The 22707-nt window shown below is 40.5% G+C and overlaps 1 protein-coding gene and 1 non-coding gene across 3 annotated transcripts in view; both read right to left on the reverse strand.

Annotated features, from left to right (window-relative positions):
- The window catches only part of LOC124055261 (copine-9-like), a 135330-nt gene that overhangs the window by 74573 nt on the left and 38050 nt on the right, over window positions 1–22707 (reverse strand). The window contains exons 5-7 of one of the 2 annotated variants that reach the window (XM_046381908.1): window positions 10793–10832; window positions 10208–10210; window positions 8230–8306 (exon numbers count right to left, since the gene is read on the reverse strand). In XM_046381908.1, coding sequence (XP_046237864.1) covers window positions 8230–8306; window positions 10208–10210; window positions 10793–10832 — 120 coding nt within the window. Of the gene's footprint in view, window positions 1–8229; window positions 8307–10207; window positions 10267–10792; window positions 10833–22707 lie in introns of both variants that reach the window. The other variant, XM_046381900.1, reaches the window with a different exon arrangement.
- trnav-aac lies at window positions 14351–14423 on the reverse strand. Its single transcript has one exon. It is a non-coding gene; the product is annotated as a tRNA-Val (tRNA).

A 22707-nucleotide genomic window follows, 5' to 3' on the forward strand; every position in this document is an offset into this window, starting at 1 on the left:
GGTAGACTGCAGCCCACAATCCCCTGTGCTGTCCTCACCACCGTGGCTAAGTCCTTTCTGTCCTGTGCTGTGCAACTGCCATACCACACAGTCACACTGAGACACAGGATGCTTTCGATTGTTGGTCTGTAAAAGTTCATGAGCAGCTGAGTAGACAGTCCAGTCCGTTTCAACTTCCTGAGAAAGAAGAGCCATTGTTGGGCCTTTTTCACCAGGTGTGAGGTGTTCACTGACCAGGAGAGGTCAGAGGAGATGTGGATGCCCAGGAACTTAATGCTGTCCACCCGCTCAACCGCCTTCCCAAGTATACAGACGGGAGCGTGATCGGTCTTCCTGGACCTCCTGTAGTCCACTATGACCTCCTTGGTTTTGCTGATGTCCAGGATGAGGTTTTTCCTGGAACACCACTGTGTCAAGTTCTGGACCTCGTCTCTGTAGTGGGTCTCATCATTGTGAGACCCACTACAGTGGTGTCGTCCGCGAACTTAACAACCATGTTTGTGGGGTGGATAGCAGAGCAGTCGTGTGTGTACAGTGTGAATAAGGCAGGGCTGAGTACACTACCCTGCGGTGTGCCAGTGTTGAGGATCAGTGGGGCTGATGTAGACTCCCCTATCCTCACCACCTGGGGCCTGTTGGTGAGGAAGTCCCTGATCCAGGAGCAGAGTGAGTCTGACAAACCCAGGTTGTGGAGTTTCAGGGCCAACATATCTGGGGGGACCGTGTTGAAGGCCGAGCTGAAGTCCACAAATAGCATCCTAACATAGGTGTTAGGATGCTGCAGGTGAGTCAGGGCCGTGCGAAGTGCTAGTGAGACGGCATCCTCCGTAGAACGGTTCTCCCTGTAGGTGAACTGCAGACTGTCCAGGCCAACGGGGATGGCGTCCTTGATGTATCTCAGGAGGATCCTCTCGAAGCACTTCATGATTATAGGGGTCAGAGTGACAGGTCGGTAGTCGTTGAGGCAGGTGATGGTTGATTTCTTTGGCAGAGGCACAATGATGGAGGACTTCAGACACACCGGGACCATGGACAGCTGTATGGACAGGTTGAAGATGTCCAGGAAGACTCCTGCCAGTTGGTCAGTGCATGACTTCAGTGTGCGCCCTGACACCTTATCTGGACCTGCAGCCTTGTTGGTGTTGACTCTCCTCAAAGCGGAGGTCACTTGGTGCAGCTGCAGGACGAGAGGCTGCTGCTGCACCTCTGGCTGAGGAAGGTCAGCAGTTCTTCTGCTGCTTGGAGAGTCGAAGCGTGCGAAGAAGCTGTTTAAGGTGTCAGGTAGGGTCAGGTCATGGCTGACCTGCTGGTCATTCCGCTTGTAGTCCGTGATGGTCCTGATGCCTTTCCACATGTTACGTGGATCGTTGTCATTGAAGTGCTCCTCAATGCGCTGCTTGTGCCTGTGTTTTGCCAGCTGGATGCCCTTTTTCAGTTCTTTCCGGGCCCTGCTGTAAGCCAGCCTATCTCCTGACCTATAGGCTGCATCCCGGGCTTTTAGCAGGGGCCACACTGTGCCGTCCACCCATGGTTTTTGATTAGGAAAAACCGTGATTGTCTTTGTGTAATAATGTAATAAAAACACTGCATTTTGATCGAAACTCAAAATTGTAACAGAGGAGACATTTAAAACGTATGAATGATCAAAAACACAAACATTTCTTTTTGTATTTTCCTAATAAACAGGTAAAAAGTTCATCAATATGAAGTGCAGCTGCAGACAGGGGAAAATCCGCTACCACTTTGACCCAGCCCTCGCACTCCTTTCGGTCTGCGGGAGCCGCAGCCACCCCCTCCCCTATCCTCTCTTCTCTCCCCCCTTTTTGTCATCTGCTGTGGTGTACTGTCCACTGACGTACACAAAAATACACATGTACAAAAGACAGGTCCCCCGTCCGCTATGTGTCATCATATTACCATAGCAATGTGTTGAGACTTGGATGCTCATCATGACTGCAAAGTTTCATCCACATTGGATGAAGTATGTTGGAGAAACAGGCAAAAATGCATCCATTTCCTGTGTGTTGGTGAAGGGTCAAGTGGCGGAAGAACAGCCAGACCGTGTAACACAGACCAAAGCTGTTGATAACTCTTTGTCCTTTATGCCTTCAGAGTGACCTGAAAAAATTATCAGCTCGATCAGACGATTCCCTTAGGAGGAGTTTGATAAAGTATGGCGAGTGTGAAACACAAACTGGCGCAGTTTGTCCAAAATGGCGGACTTCCTGTATATTTTAGAGGATACCTCCAAGAGAGAGATTTCTCGTATAGGGACGATACATCTGTGTACCAATTTTCGTGTCTGTAGGTCTTACAGTGACCCAGGTCTTATTCTAGGGGGCGCTGCAGAACAATTTGGCCCCGTCCGCTTGTGATGACAGAGTTATATGAAAACTGGGACAGGGGCTGATGTAATTACTAAGTTTAAGGCATATTGGATTAATAATTCAAGAAATGCAGCAACTTTCTCCATACTGGCAAAGGATCAACTGTGCAGCGACACACCGTCCCCACCATGTACCTTTCAAAAAAGCTTTTGATAGCTTTTGCTTAATCATGTCCTCAGAACCATGTGACAAAGTTTGGGGTTGATCTGATCATCTCCCTAGGAGGAGTTCCTTCAAGTACAACGTGTGGGAAGAGGAAAATCTGCCAAAACAGAAAGCATACTGCCAATAGGTGGCGCTATGAGTGTATCATCATATTGGCATATCAATCTGTTCAGACTCAGATGGTCATTATAACTGTAAAGTTTCATCCACATTGGATGAAGTATGTGAGAGAAACAGTCTATTTTTGCATTCAAGTGTCTGCACATGTGCAGATGAGTCAAGTGTGTGTGAAGTGTGTGTTCCTGCCTTACCAGGTCCGACCAGTAGGGGGGTTAGTGAGTTAACCTCACTTAAGCACACTTAAGCACACTTATCTGGTTGTCATTACATTGTGGGGTAGCCCCTGAAAATTTGACAGGGCATCCCTGTAGCCATTGTTTCAATGAATTTAATGCTCTCCCAAGTGGGGACCAGGGTTTTGGTCCCCACCAAGATTTTGGTTCCCACACTGTGAGTGTGCTGTCCGATGCTGGTTCCCACCATGTGATAAAGACAAACACACACACCACACCACACACACACACACACACACCAAAGTTGTTAGACTCCAGCACTGGCATCCAAGGGCATCAGAGCCTCTCCCTCTCATTGACAAGCTGTCTGAATTAGGAAATGCTCCCACAGGCTTCAACAAAGATAAATGACAGCACAGGACTAGCAGCAAGATTGGCTTTGACAAACACTGGAAATATGGTTCACAGGTGGCTGATCATTAAGTGTGTGCTTGGTGACACTAAAGAGTTTTCCTTTCACCATGGGGCTTGTTGTCTTCATTTTAGCAGTACGATTTCACCAAACAATTATACAGTGATAATACACCAGAGACACACAGTATAACAGATAAAACAGATCTAATTCTCATTTTCCATTAAAACGAATTATCTGCCAAAAGCTTACCTCTCCTCGCTTTCTATTTGTCTTCTGTGAAATAATGTCTGAAAAACAACTTCATCATGCTTCAAACACACACGCAAGTGGCTGCTGAGCTCATCACGATGATCGTCTAATTATAGGTAGAACATGTGGAAGCCCTAAAGGCTCTCAAAACACATAAACAGGAGACTGGGTGAAATAGTGGAAATAGTCATGTTTCATGTTGTCAGCCTCAGGCAAACATACCGCTCACCCCTACCGCTCTCTCCAAGGTGGGAAGAGAAGCTGCCACTTTATCCGACCTGCTGTCAGAAACCAAGGTAATGATGATGAATCAGTCAAAGACAGACAGGTGGCGTTCAAAATTTCATCAGAATTGGATCACTCTTTTTTTTTTTCTTTTTTTTTTTTTTTTTTGTATTTTTACAGCAGTGCAATGTATTGTAGTAAAACTCTGAGGGGAAGTGTATCATTTTTAGCCTTTAATATCTCCAGAATGGTTCATACCGTATGTCCTCCAGTATGTAGGTTATATTAACACTTGGGACCTTCCCAGTACAACCACAGCTTCCAGTACTGGCCAATGAGGTGCTTCACTTGAAGGATGAAAGCCTGGCTCAAGGACAGCTTATAGGGGTCAGTCCTGCTATTGGTGACTTTTCAGTGTGCTGAGTTTTGGGGTTAAAAACAACACATTGTGTGTGCTTTTTGATATTATATTTGGTAAATGCTTCAAGAATTTATATTGGCTTAAATAATAATAACAGTTAAGGGGGGGATTACTCAGTCACAAACTGTAGAGTGCCAGAGAGTGCCACCTTGTTAATGACATGGACAGAGGTATTGCAAAGTGTCAATGTAAATATTCAACAATACTTGTCTTTTTTTGTTGTTGTTGTTTAGTTGTTTTTGCTTTATTTTCAGTGAATCTTAAGTCAAAGGGGATCTGAGGACAGAATAAGGTCAAGGTTTATCATATGTCCATGAAAGCAATGACCCATTTTATTTAATGTTCCTGCTTATACTTGTAATTCTATATCAAACAAGTACAGAATACTTCTGTTTTTGGGTATTGTGATTTTAGTTTATTATTGTATTGATAATTGTCATGATTAACTGTAAGTATGTATACATTTAAAATCCTTTAAGAGAGAACACATGGCTTTTGACCACTGGCATATCCCCCTCACGCCTTTCTGTCACACAGAACACCTGGACTGAGGGGTCTTGTTTCCACAGCTTTTGAAGCAGCACTTCTGTGTCAGAGACATCTTCTCATAAATGAACAAGTCTGTCAGATGATGACTTCAGGGTCCCTCTGAGCCCATTTGGAGCCCCTTTGCCACAACTGGCACTGGCGAGCCAAGAGGGATCAAACCTATTTTTGAATGGCTCGGTGCATCACAGGAAGAAATTCCCCTTTTGCTTACTGAACAAGTACAGCCAGTGCACTTTGGGGAACTTCTCCTTGTAGTCACCTTGTTCAGAACTGTAGTGAGGTCAAATGCTTAAATGTTTCTCTGGCATCGCACAGGACATTCAAAACCGTATAGATACTGAACAAGAAAAGAGAATCCTTGGATTTACAAGGTGACAGGTCACTCCCAGCTCATTATCTGTTAAATTTACCATTTTTGAACATACTGAATGATGTAGTAACCTCCTTGGAATATTCTCGACAAGGATTATGCCTGAAAACATTCCCTCACTAATCAATGATTAATAGACACTCAAAATAACATGGCTATCAAGTGCTTGACTTGATGATTTACATTTTCTAGTGCTGCTGCTTTTCTGCTGCACATTTCCTAACAAACATGCACCAGCCCTTCTCAATAATTAACAACAACAGTAAATATTAAATCAAGGCTGGTCAAGGCTGTGTCAGTACAGCTGATTAAAGTATATCAGTATGCGATGACCTGGGATGAGGACGTGTTGCAGTGCATCTGTCTCCCGTATGGCCAGTGTTTCCGTAGATTTGCACACGCATAGTCAGTTTTCACACCATGTTGTATGATTATTGTTCAGGCATCCTGTCTCGGCTGCACGGTCTATGGTTGTTCCATATCACATAACATGAGATCTCCTCACTCCGGACTGGGCTCTTCCCTGCATGACTGGCAGCAGTGTGTCTCACTGAAACTGAAAATTTGCCTTGGGGACATTATAAAAAAGGGGTCCATGTGCCAAGCAATTATCCAACCGCTTTCTATACCACTGGAGCCTATCCCAGCTGACTACAGGCGACAGGTGGAGTTCACCCGGGACTGGTCGCTAGTCAATCGCAGGGCTGACACACAAAGACATACAACCACACACTCATGTAGAGTAGCCAATTAAGCTAATTTTTGGGACTGTAGGAGGAAGCTGGTGTACGGAGAAAACCCACACAGACACAGGGAGAACATGCAAACTCCATACAGAAGGAACCAGACCGGGATTTGAACCTGGAACCCTCTTGCTGTGAGGCGACAGTCCTAACTACTGCACCACTGTGCTGTCCTGTCAAACAATTTTGATAAAAAAAAAAGACATGTATTATTATGTCTTAATATTATAAAGAGGAACTCGAGTTTTTGTAATACACAATCAGTTTGCTTTGAATTAAATTTAAGAGTATTTCCTGAGAACTGAAAAGTCACCAATACCCAGGAACATGTATGCACTGCCGTCACTGCTGTCCAGAGCTTGTGACATCCTGACTGTAACGTGATGGTATCAACGTCAACAATCAATGTCCATGATGACTTCCCTGACTCCCTTTGGCATTTCGTTCCAATCACTAAGGAACTGACTGATAGTCATGAACAAGGTGATCTGACAGCCTCACTGAAGAAATGGCAAAATAATGATGAGAGATTCATCAATGACCCCACTTATATCCACAGATGAAATTCTGATTTGCTGGTTGGAGATACACAAGCTACTGCATTTTATTTAGAATGCTGAAAAAAAGAACCTTTACATTTCAGTATGTCCGTTAAAATTGGGCAGTTAATCCAAGGTTCAACTGAGAAGGAAAAATGCTGTTTTCTGATATTCTAGTTAAAATTTCACACTCATCAGAGTACAGTTATTGTCAGTGATGACTCAAATATGACAAACATTTATATTTGTATTCAAGTTTGTGAAGCAGAGGTGTTTACTCAGAGGAGACAGTAGCTCACCAAAGCTAGAAAGAAATGTAAAATGTAAAAAGTATTCTAAACATGTAGAAAATGGATGGATAGATGGATGGATGGATGGATGGATGGATGGATGGATGGGTGGAATAATGTCCCTTTGATTAAATAACTGGTTACTTGATCTGACAAGGGAGTAAACAATTGGGCTGTTGTAACAAAGCAGATCAAAACGACCTGTGGAACAGGAATGACAGCACCAACAGCAGCTCTTAGCGTATTCATTCAGAAAATAAAAATTACTGAATCACAAATCAGTTGTAACTGCCGTCGATAAGTCTGACACTGACCAGCCTTACTTCCTATCCTACAGTATCTCCTTTTATCTCCCAGTCTCCAACCCCGGTTTTTTAGTTACCTGTTTGGACTGACTTCCTGTTGCGAACCTGCAAGCTTGTTTGTGACCACTGCCTCAGTTAAATTTCCTTTCATCCTACCTGTCTTGCCTTTTGTGTTTGTCCAAGTTTGACTGCTCCTCCCTTTGTTGCCAGAATTTGAAGCGAGGAAACTTGGCATTTCATTTTCTTTTCTAAGCTATTGATTACCTATGGCCAACTCTGCTGAGCAGTTCTTCTAAACATGAGATGAAGATGAAGACAGGAAATCACTAAGGTAGACAGCCTCTTAGTTATCCTTCAAGTTTTTCATACTTTGCAAAGCAGCCACAACATCTCCACAGAGCTGAATGGAAGTGTCTTTGACTGCTTAGTTGTATTTAAGTTCTTTAAAGATTGAGGGCTGACATGACCTTTTTTTGTGACATCTGTTTACAGAAACAAATCTTTACATCATTTGTACTGACAGTCACTATTTCTGACTGAAAATTCACAAACAACAAAGTAGTTTGCATTACAAACATGTTTGTGAAGCATGACTGCATTTTAAGGTTTTAACACTGGAAACTATGAAATGCCAACCTCCGCCTGTCGTCAAGGCACTGTACTTTGATTCATTAAGGAGAGGGGCATCATCATCATCATCATCACACCCAGAGCACACACTGGAGCTGACGTACAGACAGAAGACAGAGTTCGTTTACAGCTGGGCGAAAGAATGTGATCAAACTGATGGAAGGGTATCATACAGCATAGAAGCATCTATAGCAAGAGCTTGCAAAAGCAAAGTAATTTTGCACTTTAAGCTATGATCGCATTGGTGTTCAACATTTGACTCATTGCTAGAAAAGCTGACATCTTCCAACACAGGACACTGTTTCTGTTGACTGGCTGTAAATTCACACGTCTTCATTGAAAAACAGTAAACACAAGTCCATGAATTTGTCAGGGATGAAGGCTTCAAATGAAGTGACTGGTGTTACGTGATCTTACCTTAACATCAGCAGTGTGTGTTGTTTTTTATGTGTTGCTCTCTTATGATCATTTACAAAACAATATTCAAGTGTGAATTCGTCTCATGGAACATAGATTCCACATTTTGAATTTAATAGCAGACTTTAGGAATGTTGATACAAATTACATGATTAATTCATCTGCAATAGCCTTAAATCAGTGTTTCTGCCCCTCTGATATCTGCTCACATTGTGTGTGTTCTGTACTTACGAGAGTGTCCTTTCCAGCCTGCTGCCAGTTGAGCCAATGATCTCACCCAACGTACAGAACATCTGACCCAGGAAGTCCTTCACAGAGGAGACCAGCACACACTTAATACTGCACAGGACAGTACAACTGTACACATTCAACTTGACATCAGTCTATTATAACTGTTACCCTGAAACTGAAGCTATTTTTTTAATACCTTTTCATATGTTTGCTTTAGTGAAGAAACACATCGTCACTGAATATCCTAGTTGTACATTCGTATTCTCACATACACTATATAGACAAAAGTATTCAGGGGTTAGGCTCGGCCCCTTACTTCCAGTGAAGTGAAACAGTTTGGGTGAGGCCCTTTTCTATTCTATGACTGAGCCCCAGTGCACAAAGCAAAGTCCATAAAGACATGGTTGGATCAGTTTGGTGTGGAAGAACTTGACTGGCCTGCTCACACAGAGTCCTGACCTCAACCCCATCAAACATGCTTATGTGGAGATTTCTGCAAGATTTCCACATCCTGTTTATCCAGTCTGATGCCATTAAACCACTGCAGAACAGAGGACACTATGAGGACTCCAGTCAGACCTCAAGGGAGGGAAAGTCAGTAGAAAACACGATAATATATAGTATTTTTTCGTGCATTAATAAAGTCATGATTTAGTCACAACATTGGTTTCCATCACACTTGATCACATGTTGTCGTTATTGCCAAACAAACTTCTGTGGAGTCAGATCAGTACTGACATCACACACAGAAGGATTCACAAATGCTTTAAAGTTATGACATAAGTTATGACTTACGTACCAAAATGTTCTTCAATGTGTTGCTGTGGCTGTATGTGCTCTTTTGTACTGTTTGCTCCTTCTCTCCACCTGCCTTCTCTATCTCTGACCAGGTGTTCTGCATCCTAACTACTCAGTGAGGTGCACTTGGCCTGTGAGGGAAGTGTTTCTAAAAGCTCCTCTGAAGCACCTCTGAAAACATCTGAAGGAGAAGCTTTGGGAGTGTGGACTGCTGGTGTTGAAGCCTCTCAGTTCTCGGATTTCTTACCATGGTTGTGTTCGCACTTGTCTTTGGTAGTGTTAAATGTCTTGTTTTTTGTTATAATGTTAATAAATCCCATGGGGTTGGCTGTTTTAAAGGTGTCTTGGGAGTGTTGTTCACCACATAAGGCCGCTGAAGCGTGGGGTGTAACAGCATAAAACATTAAATTAAATATTAATATTAATAGAAAGTATTCTCCTTTTAAAGAAGGGTAAAAATTATGTATATATTCAAAAGTTTTTGTTATTTTCATTCTAATTGTGCTTGTTACAATCACATAATTACATTACATATTGTTGAACAGTTTATCATGTGCAAACTTCATTTGTACGAGGTCATGTGTTTTGAGCCAGTCACATAAGAGTAGATTCAAGAGTATACTTCAATTGTGATCACATTCCAGATTCAACCATTTTTGTTTACATGTGTTTTTTTTGTGGACATTTAAATACAATAATAAATATGTTTGTGAGTATTGACAAAATGTTTTGTGGAGTAATGAGTAGATGAGGTAATAATAATAATATAATATTACACATTTCCCAAAATTTCCCAATCCCAAAAAACTTCTAAAAGTTTAGTATTTAGAGCTTGCGTGATGCATTGTTCCTTCGAGATGCTCATAAAGTACAAAGTAAAACTAAGTGCACTAAAATGACTCAGGTGACGCAGAAGAAGACATAACATTCTGTTGTGGGATTTGTGGGAGTCTTAAATCTCAGAGATGAACAGACCCTCTCAAAATCCAGATAGTCTGTTATCTGTGGAACAATGTGACTCCCTTCACCGCCACATGAACCAGTAAAGAAGTCACGAAAGCACCGTCAAATGTCCTCCAGCTGTATGTTTAACACCTAAGACCTCAAGCTCAGTTTGGGAAACATTCAGCAGATAACAAGGAGAAATGAAATAAAGGGATATAATGTGATGTCAGCCTACCTTCTGCTCATCCAGGTGGGTAGGCAGTAAGGAAAGGCAGACACAAGTTAGAGGAAAAGCTGACAAGACACAATGAAAACACTTCAGAATAATATTAAAAATGTAATGCTAAAAAAAGAAGCTAATGTTGTATCTAAAATAAAGCTCAAATTATACTTTAATATTTCCATGTCATTTGAAATTCAATTAAACTCCACCAATTTTCATTCAGTTCACTTCATCCTGAGCTGCCAACTGATGCAGTGAGTATAGGACATGCCGTACCGTTATCACATAAGCGTTAAGAAAACTGGAAATGTGGGGAGGATAACAGAATGTGCTTGGCAGGGACAACAGCACAGACAAACCATGTGCTAAGACCAAAGTGTAGGAGTTGACAAATGAAAAGGAAAGTTTTAGTACATTTAGCTAACTGATTGGAAGTTAAAGGAAACCTATCAAGCTTCATTTCGTTCTTGTATCAAGTTAGATCTTTGACTCATCTGATCATTTTTTAGCACCTCTTGCCAGTCTGAGGGCACCAGTTCCCTGTCCATACCAACTCCCATGACATTGTGATGTGTGGATTTCTCAAAGGCTGCTTACATGTTTTGAAAGGTTGGAGCTCCTGGTATCCACATTGTACCTGCAATTCAACAAAAACACCACATTAGGCATTTAACTTTAGAAAACACATTGCTATCACCTATCAACATAATGCAATAGACATGCAAATAGCAAAACCAGGGAGCAACCAATCTTGAAGAAAAAAGAAAAAATTATCTGAGAAAAAAAAAATGCATGGCAAAACAGACAGCTCTCCTAGGAATACAAAGATAAAAATCACGCATGCCAATTAGATACCTAGACAGAGTATACATGAGAGGGACATAAATGTATGCATCTGGAGCAGCGTTGCCACACAATGAACTCTGGGATCAATATGCTGACTGAAGTCACTTCCTCTTTGGCAGATGTGCTGATTCTTCGTCTTCTTTAGGGGGCTACTGTCTCCCTCAGCTCTTCCTCTTAAGACCCGTCACCGGGGGGCTTCTTTGAAAAGGATTCTGTTCATGTCTGACAAAGAAAATCTACTCGCGTGTCGAATAACATTACACAGAGATCGTGTATTCTACAGCTCCTCATCTCTCTGTGGATCTCTCCGTCTCCATCTCCGCTCTGCTCGTTTGCTGTTAGCGTCTTTCTCAAGTCTATACAGAGAGAATAAAGGATGACACCGAGCTCTGGAGCTCAGGTCTTTTCACCTGGTTTATGATCTTTTTCTCCATTTCTCTTACGGAGCCCCGTATTTAACCTGACAATAATCAACATCCTCACTCACAGGAGTTCCAAGGCTGCTGAAAGTGCACGGAGGATGGATATACATAGAGGGGTTGTAAAAGGAATTCTTTATTGACTCAGAAGAAGAACAGCACTGAGTACAGTGCTGAGCCAGTCATTTCGACTTCAGTCAAAGATGCTCTGTACAGCTCAGTGGTGTTGGGTTCTCAGGAGAGCAGGCAGGCTTGGAGGAGATGAGTGACAATGATTCCATGTTGTAGTGTTTGTGCTGAAGCCCTGTGGACTGGCAACTCCCCTGTTAGTCAGGGGTTAAAGCAAAGCTATGTCAGTAAAATATGAGACTTAAAACACTTCATTGTCTAGAACACTTTAAACACTTTAAGCACAGAGCTTCCCCAGTTTCTCATGTTTTTTTTTCATACACCCTACAACTTTTTGCTCTCAAAAGAGAAAATGTTGCTTGGACAGTATGTCCCAAGCTCCTCTGCCTTCTTCTCCATTCCCTCCACTGTATTTAACTGCCATTTCCCTTTTTCCCTGTGTTTATTTTTACTTTCACCATTTTTTTTATCCCTCACACTAAAAACTGTGAGGAATAAAAAAAAATGGTCTCCAGGGACCAAGTCCTGCACTTTGTAATCCAACCATTCACCCCAACTCCTCACTACAGCTTAACTGTAGAAAAATACTGTCAGTGAATAATTCCATGTACTACAAATTGTATTTAGGAAAAAAAATATTGTCTTATATTAGTAAATATGAACAGATTTTGTAGGTAACAGTGTTCCTTTAACACACTCCATCTTCTGTGCCTATTCTTTCTTTCTTCTGTTCTGACATTTCCTCTCCTCCTTTACTCCAGTTCTCAAAGGGTTCTGCATGGTCAGAGCAGAGACCAACAACGCAAGCACTGCAGTGTGACGAGACTGACAACTTCATGACAAACCAGCAAAACCAAACGTCAAGAAACACCCAGCGTACACGTTTTGAGAATATTAGGGGGAAAAAAATCCTGTACGCAGCCCCCTCTCTTTTTCTAGCTATGCCAATTGATGGAGGTATTCTTGAAAATGAATATAACTACAACACCAACTAAAATCACTTGCCTGCTGCTGTCTGGGTTTCATTTTTTTCTCTGTTTGGCATATGCCAAGTGTCGGGTTATAGGGCTTTGAAGAGCCGGGGACTAATGGAAATAATGGAATTGAGAGGGAATGTGAGAGAGCCACCAGCTACATATACCAATCTCTCTGCTCCTTCAACAACCTCCAACACTCGCTCTGCAAAAATCTCCTTCTCCTACGATGTCAAATTGAGCGCTATGCTGAGCTTGGGTGGGATCAAATGAAATTACCACACAGTAGGATAAGCCTGTGAGCGATGGCCAAATGAGATTTGAGTGCGGAGGAGCAATGGAGTTGCTAAAAAATCTAATGACCTTGATTTACATTGCAGGCGGCAGGGGAGCTGGAGGGCTTCTTATCACAAATGAAGGTGTACAATGGAAACAGTTTTGTAATGTGTTTTCATGCAGTGTAAGTCACCTTATTTCTTCATATCCACCCCTTTCTTCATTTTGTTTGTATTTCTTTGTGCAACCCACACAGTAGGATTCAGATCACGCAGTGTAGAACTGCATGGGTCTTTGGTGAAATGACATCTGCACCAAATAGCATGCTGTGTATTTTTTAATAAATGTAAGGTTTAGGGCTATGCCAAGTCAGTTACTCATACTCATAGCACTAAGAGCATTACACCATGTACGGTGCAGTCATCATGGTGGTGGTTAGCGCAGTAGAATTACATTACTGTTCATACTGCTACTGGCAGCCAGTGAAAATGAACACTGTAATGACAGCTTACAGTTTTGAAACCCATCATGATACACAATGCGTGGGGGCAGACTATATCAAGGAAAGACTGAGTCAAAAGTTTGTTTGGGGACTTTAAAAGGCCCTCTTTTATCAACTTTCTATTCATTCGATACTAATTAGCACCGAAAAACATTTTGAAGAGTTGTAAATGTAAATGGCTTCTTTCTCCATCCGTCCACTAAAACCAGACTGAGACTATATAAAATCCTAACAAATTTTGAAATTGGGTTGCATCACACACACACAAGGAAAAGGTTCACTGATTTTCTTCTCTTTAATCTCAAATAATCTACAAGATTAGAAAATAAAGGTGTCTCACAGACACGGGATATTATTAAGATTATTGTGTCTACAGGAACAATGCACCCTCTCACATGATCTTGTTAGGAAACATTACATTACATTACACTTCACTTACCAGACGCTTTCATCCAAAGCAACTTACAGAATACCAAGTTTCAGTACAATAGAATTAGACTAAAGCAATAAGAGCTAAAGCATAATCATAAGTGCTTAAGTAGAAGAGCAAGAGTGGAAAGCAGGAGAACATGAAAGAGTGAAGGGGTGTTAGAGGGTTAGGGTTGTTAGGAGAGAAGGTGCAGTTGGAAGAGCTGAGTTTTCAGGTGCTTTTTAAAGGAAGAGAGGGATGCCCCTGCGCTTACTGTGGCTGGTAGGGAGCTGTGGGAGAAAAGTCTGACTTGGGAGTACCATGTGTGAAGGGATGGCAGAGCCAGACGACATTCATTTGCTGAACGTAGAGCCAGAGAGCCAGAGATGCTCAGATAGCTGGGTGCAGACCCCGAAGTCACTCTGGGAGCGTTAGTCATGTGAATTTGATTCTGGCTACCATAGGTAACCAGTGCAGTTGGATGAGTAATGGAGTGACATGAGCCCGTTTGGGATCATTAAAAACCAGACGCACTGCTGCATTCTGGATCATTTGTAAAGGTTTGACTGCACATGCCAGGAGGCAAAAGATGAAGAGAGCTGTTCCCGCCCGGTTTTGAACCGAGGACCTTTTGCGTGTTAGGCGAACGTGATAACCACTACACTACAGGAACTGACTGGTAAAAGGGATGTAAAGAAAATGGGGAGTGACGTAATGCAAAAACATGCCGCAGTAATGATTTGCAGTCCTTCGCAGTACAGTCAACTGCTCCTAGATGTTTCTCTAAGACTAGATCTGTAAACGCCCTTTCAATCAGCACTTATCGTTATCTACCACAATGTCATTTATTCCCGAGAATCCAAGTTCGGCTTATTAGTTTATCATTAATTACCAGATTTCTGAGTTGTTCCTTGGTAACTATGCAAAATTTTGCAAGAATGTTTAACCGTATCAGTAAAAATAATTGACTTTCCTTCGGATACTAACTTCGGACAGTAAACTGCAAACATACACTGGGGCCATACAGGAAAACGATTAAATTCACAAAAAAAAAATTTTTTAAATTCATTTTGGATTGACTGACACACTATTGTATATTACTGTTTCCAGCTGTTAACGCAAAGCTTCTATTTAACTACAAGTATAGGAAACATCATTCATAAACTGTGGCTCTTGTAGCTCTCTTGGCTTAAGGGGTCAGGTCCAACAACAGCCAATGTGAGAAAATATGAGTCACCTAATTACATCTTACAGTTAGATATTGATAATTTTACAATGTACTGACACAGATGTGTTGGCAATTTAAATGGGAATAGCAATAAATATATGTATATGCGTTTATATATTTCTATACATGACCTGCAGCAAATATGGCCGTATATGGCTCAAGCAGTTAAAGTCAGTCACCAAAGTCACCATTCTGAAGACAAATTTGCTCAATTACTTAAGATACAACTTGGCTATAATTCCTGTGCAATGGACATTACTGAAACTTTTTATGCGTGCAGCAGACACCTACTTTGATGTGACCTTAGCAACTTGAAGAGAAAGGACACTAATGGCAGGACACATTTTAATTGCTTCATTACAGAGACTCGTTACTTTTTAATGACATTTTAAATGTTTCAAGACATTGGACAGCATTACAAAAAGCGCATTACTTGATTTGAACTCTTTTCACTTTCAGTTGCTGCTGTGTTTCTCACTGTGTTTTTGGGGACACTGTATATTTGCTTTACATTGTACATTGGCGGGTTTCAGTACTGCTGATGACTCAGTTTAACAAGTTGTACATCAAAATATGAAGGTGGTCATGATGTGATTTACATATTCAGTGCACCATGGATGAGGCATCTTTTATTCACAGTCAAGTCTTGGAAAAAGCAGAGTAGAGCATACATTTAAAAATCTAATTAGACACCACCGCATGTTATGTTAAGGTCTGATTCATTCCTTAAGGGTGCAGAAACAAAATGTAATTACATTTTCGTACAATAACCAATGACTGCAATGCCTATGCTCTCATTATATATAGGTTTATGCTCTTTTAATATTGCTACCATTTATCTGGCTTAACAGTAGACTGGCCCGGTGAGTTTTTGAAAACTCAATACAGGTTAAGTAGCTGAGGCAGCATCCTGTCTTTATGATATTGCATTCAGAAATTGTTTTGCATGAATCAAATACGATATGGATTCCGTTGAAAGATAACTATCTCAAAATATTGTGATCATCTTCTGCCCTCCAGGTCCCTGATCATACCTCTGAGAAGGCTTTACTAAAAGCCTTAAAATCTGTAATACTAGTGATCACTGTGTCTCTTACTTACTCAGTAAGTTTTGTGAAGTCAGTGACTTGAATGACAGCTGTGGACTCACGGTGGTTCTTGCTAAATTTACATTTCTGTTAAACTGTTCACCCATAATATGTTTGCTGAGACTAAAGAAAAATGCTGCCTATTCTTAAGTGAGCAGTTGCAGCTAATCAAGTGATCGACACCAAAGCCATAGGATCGGAAAGCAATACAGAAAGAATGATTAGATGTGTATTATTAGATTAGATTAGATTAGATTAGATTAGATTAGATTAGATTAGGTTAGGTTAGATTAGATGGATAGCAGCAGTCTGTAATGTATGGTATTATTTTAGAGGGCTCAGTGGTAGTTGTGAGCCGCAGTGGTGAAGTTGCACTGCAGTGACAACCATTCAAAATACACAACCTCGGTGTTGCCTGGTGACAGGCATCGGAAAGCGCTTTTACTGCCAGCAAATACCACTAAAAGATAAGATTAGAGTAGGACCCAAACCAGCACTGAATTTTTCTACTAACAAGTGAATGTGTATCCAAAGCCTGATGTACCATCTCACTGTGTGTCATAGAGCTTTATTGTTAACCACAAATTAGTCGAAAGACATTAATGAATCGCACTGTTGTTGGGTGACATCTTGTATCATTACCATAAACACACACTGTAGTTTATTCTCACTCAGTCACACATATACCATCCTGATGCCCCAATTACTCACTGGAGCATCAAATGTGAATGAATCCGTAGCTGAAAATAGTCCCAAACAAATGAACAATTTTCTCCTGTTAAAGTGACATCTTTCGAAAACAACAAGTTTTAGGAAATCACTGACTCTTTCTAAGAAACTATACATTTGTGACCTCTTTTTTTTCTCTTTTTAAAGATTTGCATTTTTAGTATTAATTAATGGGTTTTGACCTGAGAGCCTTTGGTAGGGTAGGGAGGTTAGAAAATACTCACTACTACTCACTGAATACTTTTTCATGAAATCTGTTGACAATAAGCACCAGCCTTAAGTGTTTAACAAGTGTGTGCAAGAGCCTCATTGCACAGCAGAACTGTTAAATCATGTGGTATATCAAATATCTACACTGATATTTAGCACAGCATAATACTAGACTTAACTAAATAACTACCAACTAAATCTGGTATTCAGTATATTTTTGAGCAAAATATCTCTGCTGAGTGACAATATTTGACTTAAATGATGTATTTCCTTTGGTGTCACAATTGATCAGTTGTGTCCATTCGTCTCCCATTCTGTATGGGCATAATACATCACTTTGTTCCACATCTATCTCTAGTGATTCATTGGGCTAAAAATAGCCTCCGTGGAGAGGTGGGAGTTTAATAATTGATTCCCTCTACTGGGATGCTCCCTTTTACTGGAATCCCCTCTCATGACCCCATATCAGGGAGACCACAGCACTCTCATGGGACTCAGCACAATCCATATCTGGGCCATGTTGGAAACACCCATTTATTACTCCTGTCAAGACTCTGTTTTCACCAGTCTTGTTGTGTGTGTGAACGTGATGCTGTCTAGAAAGGATATTTCATCAGCATGTTACTGACCAGTAACATGTCATCAGATTATTAATGTGTCGGTGATGTCATAAAAACAAGCAGAGTCATTACCATTACTAAATCAAGCTAGTAGAAGAATTCATATTACTAAAGTGGTGAACAACAAGTGCAGTGAAAATACTGTGATGTATAGGAATGGTTTCATAGCACTTGTTGCCTGTTCAAATGTTATGTAGATATAATACCAAAGTGTAATATGTATTTGATCCGTTGTAATAACAGTTATCATTGGTTAATGTATGTCCTTTAGTAACATAAGAGGTACTTGCAAAAAGTTATTTTGAAAGCAAAGTCACATTAACAGATGACATCAGGGCTGTGTGCCATAAAAATGTATAGATTTTAGTACTTGCAGCATTTCTAAATACATATTTAGATGCAATCTGAAAGACGAATTGAACTCCTGAGGTACTGTTCCTGAGGTACTTGTATTTAATCACTGCTGCTGTAGTTCCTACTGCTGTAGTTGTGGCACCTGTGACATAAGCATGTACGGTATTTAAAAAGAATCTGAATGATTAAAATGAGAGTTCACTCTTTCGTCAAGACAGGACAGGCCATTTTATATTTTTCACAAATACATCTACATGTTCAGTTCTCCTCTAATTTACTAACTTGTCCTTTCAACAGATTTTTTTGTTTGAAGGTCAACAAGGAGCAGGGCCAAGTGATGCTGTCGGATTATTTTGTTTTGAAGATTTAAGATTCAAACTGGAGCCTGTCCCAGCTGACAACAGGTGAGAAGCAGGATACACGCTGGACTGGTCGCCAGTCAGTCGCAGGGCTGACACACAAAGACAGATAACCACACACACTCACATGTTTTTAGTGTCCAGAGAAAACCCACAAAGGCACAGGGAGAACATGCAAACTCCACACAGATCAAGCACAAGTAACCAAATCATTTGATTAATTAATTCTTTCCACCTTACTGAAGGACAAAACACATAATATAAAGTCATAGCCTACAATCAGTCCTGTACCACAACGGGAAGAGAAGCTTTGCTGTCGCATGTAGTGTATGACAGTGATCAAGGTAGCATCCATGACAGCTAGTAAAGCCAATGATGCACGACATTTCAGGGCTTTGAAGAGGTGGAGTGTGTATATGTTGCCACTGTGTATGCACGTGTGTGTGTGTGACTTTGCACTACTCAATAATTCAGCAGTAATGATTTACTTTGTCAGGAGATAAAACTCCTCACTAAGCTGCTGCCCCAAGGGAGGAAGATTCCAGTTCAAAACCCAGTGCCATGAAAAATAGGATTCTTAAGCAGGCAGAATAACATTGCAATTAATTTTCTGATTTCCAGACCTGCCAACACCAAAGTTTTTAAAGCTTCCTCCCATTATTTACATGGCCCTCAAAGTATATTATGAATAATCACCATTCAAGGATCTATGTATGCTGCATGTATCTACTCCATACAGTTTCAACTCATCTGTCACTACAACCTGCCAACCCGGACCGTGATTCAAAAGGCACGTGTGCAGCTGCTCTGCAGACGGACAGACCAGCTGTTAGACTGTTCAAGGCTGCACAACTTAACTGTTACTTAATGTGTTTTGCAAAACTCATCCCCCAAAAAACTGAATACATCACCCAGTTTCTATGTTCACAGATACTCTTATCGGGATCAAACAGTGATAACATGCACATACACATAACTTTAAGTTAACTGTGGTAATTGCAAAGGTATGTCTTTATGAAACTTTAATGTTTCTTGTAAGAAAATATTCACGTGTGGCCAAAGTGGTGTTTGCAATAAGCAGGTATTTATGTGATTGCAGGCAACATTTTTGTATTGATTCTGATGTTCATGTGATATATTTTGTTGTCCTTGTTTGGGCCTATATTTAGAAACTAGATGGTAATTAACACAATTTACAGCTAGGTTACATGTAATACAAATGAAATTATTGTCCTTACAACTATTCCTTTGACCAGGTCGACCAAACCATGTGAGGGTCCACCATCCTTCCCTGTGATCCACAAGTTCTCAATAAAAACATAATTCTTTAAAATCCGGTCATAAATATAAAGCTTCATGTAGAGATGTCTTGGGTTGATTGTAAGTTTTGCAATTGTATCACTATCAGGTAAAAAGTTGAAAGCCAGTCCTTTCTTGGCTGTACTCCACCATGTTTGCCTACCAGTCTGTTGCACTGCTGCTCTCTTTTACAACAGCCTACAGTGTGAGCATTTCACTGCACGTGCAAGTGAAAAATATCTGTTGAGCGTGACTGGATTTGCAGTGCTTGGACTCTAACTCTCTTAACAAAGCTATGCCATTACTAGCACTTTTGTCATTCCAAAAACTCCAACAGAGTGACACTTCTTCTCTAGCTAATCATATCACATCAAGTTTCAGGATGTCAGAACTTCCAGGTTCCACTTTCATTCATAATGTGTCATTAACTTAAACTTATATCATGTGGAAAAGTCAGTGGGATACACCTGTTATTTCAGTGAGCCAGATATGTAAATGCACATATTTATTCAATACTGCATAGCACCTGCTGTCATGCAAATATAAGAAACGGACTGTTTTTTTTTTAACAAAAATTACTCAAACACGATAAAATAGTACATCTACTGGGAACTATTTCCAGTGGTTTGATTCATCCACACTTGGTGATATGGTGAGTATTTCATGGTAATGAAGGAACATGACACCCAAAAATGTGCTCACTGATATGTAGTTTCTCGACAACAATGGCACTCTATATTGAAACATAAATTAGGCCTTACATACACACAAAATACTTGTTTGTTTTAAAACACTAGCAAGATTAGAAGAAGCAAAATCTTCGATATAATGTCTTTTTCATGATAATAAATCTAGGACACTGTAATGTAGGGTAAATAAAATTGCTGAATTGAATTGTGTGCTGAAATGGAGGACCTGCCACCCCTTTCCTTAGTTGTTTTATACATAAAACTGAAGAAAAATAAATAATTGTAAGCTGCATCATCTTGGGGTTACTTACCTTCTGATGAAGTGAAATGGATTTAACTTTACATCACTATCGCTTGTCTACAGAAATGTTGAATGTGTTCCAAAGTGACATTTAAGGTTCTAACAAATGTATCAATTCAAGTTGCAGCTTCTTTCGTATTGACTGGGGATTGGGATTAGTTCCATCAATGCCAAAGCCTAGTGTTGATGTTCACAGTTATTGACCACACAGTGATGGGCGGAGGGGGGAGGAGCAGCTCTGATCAATATAAGGGCCTCTTCTTGTACCTGACCCCATGCTGGGTCTCTCCTCTGGACCCCCTGTTGGAGCATTGATCCACCTATGTGGAGAGAATGGAGGTAGATAGTCTAACTTTTCCCCCTGTCTGCCTCTGTTTACCTGCCTTCAACTCTGTGAGTGACTCCACAGCAAAAGTGCATAAAAACTAATGCAGAACTGTAAATAAACAATCTTACTATTCTCTTTTCTTTGATTCTTTTGGGATTGGCCTCAAAGGCAGCACAACTCATTGTGCTCATTTGCAGACTCTGACTCTCAGACTCTTTAAAAAAAAAAAAAAAAAACTCTTTACTTTAAAGCTTTGAGCCAAACAAAATAACTCTGAGATGATTAAAGAACTCTTGACAATAGATTCAGAGGGAAAACAAGACTGTGACAAACATAAGCAGATAATCAAATGCAGACTATATATTGTGCTTTAGTGAATGGACTGCATCTCTGCTGATATGCTGAGGCCAAATCAGCATCACACTGAAATACAGCAGCTTGGTCAGTGGCTCAAAAAGCATCAAACCATGACGCTCTACTTGATCCCCTAGCATCAGTAGCATCTGCGGTCAAGTTAGCAAAAATAAATACACAACGTCCATTCAGACATTTTATATGTTATGACTGCTGTTAACTTCGCGAAACATTTGAGGTTCAGTCAAGTTTAGGTACAAAATTACTTAAAATAAGTACATTAGCTATGTAAGTCCAGTCATGCCACTTCCTTCAGTCATATAACTTATTTAACCTAAATTAAAAACAACTCAACTCAACAACTATGCATGTATGCAGTTGATGCATTTGGAGTGAGAACAGGCTTCCCTGTTTGTCTGTCAGCAGTACATTTCAAAACTGTATGAAGGGGCAAAGTGGTTGGAGATGGGTTGGCTTTGGATAAAGAAACAATTATTTACATTTCACTGCTGTCGCAGTTGGGGTTGAATTACCTTGCTCAAGGGCAGTGTGGCAATAAGCAAGAGGCAAGCTGTGCTTGTTTATTTCCCCTGAAATAATTCTATCCCACAAATCTCACCACATATTTTTAGGCACTGCAGGGTTTCACAATAAACTCAAAGGGAAAAAAAATACATTTAAAAATATGCTGAGATTAGATCCTTTTACACTAAACTGCACATGGGGCTTCAGAAAAGGTCTACAAATGTGGTCCACCACACACCCTCTACTTCAAACTGTGGTTTCTATTGACCTAATGGATTTCAGCATGAATTTCTTTTAACTTCTTGTCTACACTAAAAGTTGAAATGTGTCACGTTGCGTAGATTGATATCTGCTGCTTGTGATCACCTTGCATCAACATTTTAGCAAAAAACTGACTAGTTTTATAATCTGACATACAACATGAGGGATTGACAAAGCTGGAAGAAACTTTCATTTTATTTTTTTTGTACAGTAGTCTGACAAGTCAGACCACTATTTACACAGCAGCGTTAATTATATCAGTTCTCCTGTGCAGCTCAGGATGCTGATTATGTTACTGTTACAAATGTCATGGTGACTGGGCAGAATTCTTTGGTGTTTGTGTTTCATTACGTGTTCATGTTATAATATTGTAACAGAAGTCTGATTGTGGTGAGTAAATATGTGTGTTAGTACAATATTATTTTGAGTCTGGAGATTCATCTGGTTGTATGTTATTGTACATTGGACATGTTTCTGGACACTACTGTGCAGAGTTTATTATTGTAAAACAAGTTAGATTTAACTTAAGTGTACATTTGAGGCAATCATCTTTTTATTCCAGGATCTATGATGGATGCGGTGGTGTTACGTGAAAGCTGGAGTGTGAGAACA

This window comes from Scatophagus argus, chromosome 3 (genome assembly GCF_020382885.2).
Source record: "Scatophagus argus isolate fScaArg1 chromosome 3, fScaArg1.pri, whole genome shotgun sequence".
NCBI classification, from domain to species: Eukaryota; Metazoa; Chordata; class Actinopteri; family Scatophagidae; genus Scatophagus; species Scatophagus argus.